The 4,146-nt window shown below is 47.1% G+C and overlaps 2 protein-coding genes across 5 annotated transcripts in view; one reads left to right on the plus strand and one right to left on the minus strand.

Moving 5' to 3' along the window:
- Positions 1-2,869, plus strand: part of Clpx (Caseinolytic protease chaperone subunit) — a 30,529-nt gene extending 27,660 nt beyond the window's left edge. For all 4 annotated transcript variants that reach the window (XM_077699255.1, XM_077699258.1, XM_077699256.1 and 1 more), the window contains exons 10-11: positions 248-340; positions 1,842-2,869. In XM_077699255.1, the coding sequence (XP_077555381.1) occupies positions 248-340; positions 1,842-2,021 (273 nt within the window). In that variant the 3' untranslated portion in view covers positions 2,022-2,869. The remainder of the gene's footprint in view (positions 1-247; positions 341-1,841) is intronic.
- Positions 2,870-3,268: 399 nt separating this feature from the next.
- On the minus strand, positions 3,269-3,960 carry Magr (Iron-sulfur cluster assembly 1 homolog MagR). The gene has a single exon (XM_077699259.1). It carries the CDS (start codon positions 3,727-3,729, stop codon positions 3,340-3,342), a length of 390 nt encoding a protein of 129 aa, XP_077555385.1. The 5' UTR covers positions 3,730-3,960; the 3' UTR covers positions 3,269-3,339.
- Between the last annotated feature and the right edge of the window lie 186 nt (positions 3,961-4,146).

Genomic DNA, 4,146 nt, shown 5'->3' on the forward strand with positions numbered 1-4,146 from the left:
TTGTTATGACAGCATTGGAAACAAGGAAAGTGCTGCGTGGCAACAAATGAACAGGCCTGTGAGCACGAAAGGATGCACAGGAACTTGATTTAGGTCACGGTAGCCGGCCGTTCATCTAGGCCCCGTTTAAATGGTTGCTCCTCACAGCACAAATGCTTTACAAATGCTTCACTGTGCTGACATGTCATCTTCAGCCGTGAGCGAGAAGCAGCTTGAGAGTGGTTGTGTTCTTGGGCTCCGTGTCCAGGTGGAGCTGACCTTCGAGCCGGAGGCCTTGAGGGCCATTGCTCACCTAGCCATGGAGCGCAAGACCGGAGCCAGAGGCCTGCGAGCGATCATGGTGAATAAGTCACTTTGCGACTGCAGGCCTGGTGAACCAACCTGGCGATGCTGGACAATGTTGTGAATACAGTTTCACCTTCTTTGGGTGGAAATGGGCACTCTTGCTTATCACGTAGCTACCAAGTTGGCTTTTAGCAACATCTCTAAAGCTTTGCAGTGGAGCGACTCGACTCATACCATATAGGTGCCGAAGTTTCCACACATGTGAGCCCTTACCTAACTGCTGTGCTGCGTAAGCGAAAATTGCTGAAATTGGGGTCATAAAAAAAATACCCATTGGTCAGTACAAACTCTTGTTAGTCATTTTTGAGAGTGCCCGTATGATGCCATCTTGCCTGTATGATGCCGTCTTGCCTCTGCACATTCTGTGTTGCCCGTGAAGCAGCTTTTTGGGGCCACCACATTGAAAGTTACACGTTGCTTGTGACTCGCAATGACCTTGTCTTGAAGGCCCCCTGCAGGCTTAAGGTCAATGTGTACTGTAGATTTCATTGCAAGGAGCAAGCAAGACTGCTTGCCTCATTCGTGCTCATTTCGCAATTGAAGTGGCTTAGAAGAGAGTGTGCACGGTTGTGTTTGGACTAGGCAATGCCATGTCCATCTCAGTATCCCAAGTGCACACACTACTCAAATTCTTTGAGATGTAACCAGAGGGCTGGCTTGGGCTAGCTGGTATTATAGTTTCCTGCAAAAACATAGTAGAGGAAACTGCAGTCGTCAATCAGCTTGGGAGTCATATGAAAAGCAGAGGTTTGCACAAGCTCCATAATTGGCATGCTTAGACCCTTTGAAGGGTTGCAAGTTTCAAAGCCTGAAAAGTTTCAACTGCAACGTGGCAGAACATGAAAATAAATGCTGAATGCTGCATCTTTCATTCGAATTTCATTAGTGAGGAATGTTTTTGAACGTTTTAAAGGAAATGCACCAAATCCAAAATACCAGCTGGCAGAGTCCACAATTCAGGCGTCGCCCAGCCCAGTGCACTCTTGCAGTAAACATCGACATGCTTCATCATGCATGCACAGTTGCCTTTGTTAGTAAAGGTAGCCGCACCTGTGGTTTCGAATGTTTCATTGGAAATTATCAGTTATGTTTGAAATTATCAGCTGTACTTGTTTAAAAGTTGATTATTTTAACTTCTTTGGTAATTGATTAAAATGCTGAAATGTGCGATACTAAACACCGCTCTAGATGGTTGTCAATTGCTTTGGTGCTAGAAAATTCAGCGTCTCTAATTTTAGTTTGTGCTCCAAGTTACACTAGAACACTCTCTGTGTAAACCTATCACCCATGTCCACATTGTGTCCTTGCATGCTCGTTCAACATAGGAATTAGCCCAACGTTCTGTTTTTCTCTTGCAATATATTGAACTGTGCTGCGGCCAATCGTTATGTGTCAGCAGCGTTGCCACAATTGGAGTGAGCAGAGCAATGGGTTTGCCATTGTTAGCAGCAGCTGCAGTACAGTGATGGCACTCCTCTCCTCCTTTCCGCTCGCAGGAAACCATCCTCTTGGAGCCAATGTTCGAGATTCCGGGCTCCGACGTGACCAGTGTGCACATTACGCATGACTGTGCCATGGGCAAGTCTGCCCCGCTGTACATTCGTGGGCGGCCCGTGGAGCGGGACTTTTACGACGAGAGCCCCACGGCCGACCAAGAGCGGGCGGTCAGCTCCTAGGAACCGCGACCGCCCAAAATTGCACTGCTCATTTGTTGCATCTCACTTGTGGGACTGTTACCTCGGAGAAAAGAACTGAAAAGAAAGATTCGTAGAGGCAGAGATCCCGTTTAGGAACATGGCAGGAAAGCATTCGGTACTCTGCTGCACCACCTGCTGCTCCATCACAGGCCCATGTGGAGAAACGTCGTCACCGAACAAGGTTCGAAGCGTCCTTGCCTCCAAAAATTGTCCGTAACTGCAGACAAGTTCATTTTCCCAAGTCCTCCAGAGGATGCAGCCTGTCCACTGGCTGGAAAAAAATTTGTTAGCCGCAGCGAGTGGAACTGTGCATGTTATTGCCCTGTGAGCAGCGTTGAGTGGCCACAGACCTGTGAGAAATCAAACCACATGCTAGTTATGTCTTGCGCAGTTGGGCTGCTGATAGAGATTTAACCTGAGCAAATGTGTTTTGCTTGAGGCTCTGTTTTGTGTTCAGACACTGTGTGGTGTGCATATCTTAGGACACTTTTTGTGGTCAAACTGGAAGATATTGTGGCGATGTTAATTTACATTTGTTTTATTGTTGTGAGGCACTGTAAAGAAATTAGCATTAAATTATGCAGGTGCAGGGGTTACTTGGCGGCCAGTGAATGAATTGTGTGCTGACATTGTGGAAAAGAATTCAACCATTGCTCTGCGTTATGGTTTAGGCAAGTTCTGTTTGAAATTGAACAAATGACTGGCGTTTTGAGATTGTTGGCAGTTTTCAGCTGTGTGGATAATTTGACTCGCTTGAACCGGTTTGTTTTATGCGCTTTTTAGCAGCTGTTGCTCGTTTTCTATTTGCATTTGAAGACTGCGATGAAGCATTGATGCGCAGGCACCCGTCATCATGCGTTAAGAGTTAAAAGAAAAAAAAAGTTCAGCTAGCACGTTTCAACTTGTCCGGTAGTGTTATAGAATCATTGAGCTTGTACACGGCTGTCATCGCGCCCCACGTGTGGGCTTGCTGCTCACGCAGCATTTCAGTTTTGTGGAAACGAGGACATCGCCACGAATGTTGGAAGTTCATGTACGATACTGTGCTATATATAGCATGGCTGAATCGCAGCACTTGTTAAATGGTGTAAATGGAAATAAAAGACTCGGTTTTTCCAACTTCGGTGTTCAGATTTTTTCATCCTTGTCTGGGGTATTTGAACGGTTTTTTGTGCCGCTGTCGCTACGGGGAGGTGAGAGAGAGAGAGAAACGCGTAGCAACAGAAAAAAAAAAAACAATCGATAATTTATTCTATCGTAACATCTAACCGTGTGGCAACAAAACTTGGGTCAGGGGTCACACGGTGAAGCTTTCGCCGCAGCCGCACGTTCCCTTGACGTTGGGGTTGTTAAAAACGAATTCACTAGAGAGCTGCGTTTCAACGAAGTCCATCTCCGTACCGAGGAGAGTCAGCTGCGCCTTGGAGTCTATGAAGACCTTCACTCCGTCCTGCTGCACCTCGGCGTCCAACTTGCCCTTCTCGGTGGCGTAGTCTAGAACGTAGGTGAGACCGTTGCATCCGCGGTGTTTCACGCCCACTCGCAGTCCGATGACGTCCTTCTTTGCGGCTAGCAGCGCTCGGACGCGATCCACTGCTGCTTTGGTAAGCACAAGTGCGGCGCGCTGGGGCACGTTGAGCCGCTTGGAGCCCACCGCACGGACCGTAGCTGTGAGCTTCGATGCCATGTTCCTGCTCCGAAGGCCGTCGTCAGCGCAGATCCATTGTCTTGAGGGTGCAATCACTGCCCATGACTAGACACCAAGGACAATCAGCCTCGAAAAGGTTGAATCGTAGTATCGCTCTCCGATTTTTTGTCCAGAAGATGATGGTCGGAAAGCTAAGGGAGGCTGAATAGCGGGGCAGTCGAACGGACACACGCGAGACATCGGAGACATGTCTCCAGTCCCCACAAGTAAAAAAACAGCGCTGTCGTCGCTAGTGTAAGACCGTGTATTTGATTTTTAAAATTAATAATTCTATTTAGAACATTTTAAATAGCTTAAAAACAATTTTTTTAAGTTTCACATGCATAAAAGTGTTTGTTTTTTTAATCAAATTGAGCGATTTTAGCGCCAATTTAAAACTGGCGGCAAGGCAACACT

Source organism: Haemaphysalis longicornis, unplaced genomic scaffold, assembly GCF_048455015.1.
Source record: "Haemaphysalis longicornis isolate Haplotype H1 unplaced genomic scaffold, Haemaphysalis longicornis Haplotype H1 scaffold_2, whole genome shotgun sequence".
NCBI lineage: Eukaryota > Metazoa > Arthropoda > Arachnida > Ixodida > Ixodidae > Haemaphysalis > Haemaphysalis longicornis.

What these genes read in the sequence shown, in the direction of transcription:
- Magr (XM_077699259.1), bottom strand. Translation starts at nt 3,729, where the DNA reads ATGGCATCGAAGCTCACAGCTACGGTCCGTGCGGTGGGCTCCAAGCGG.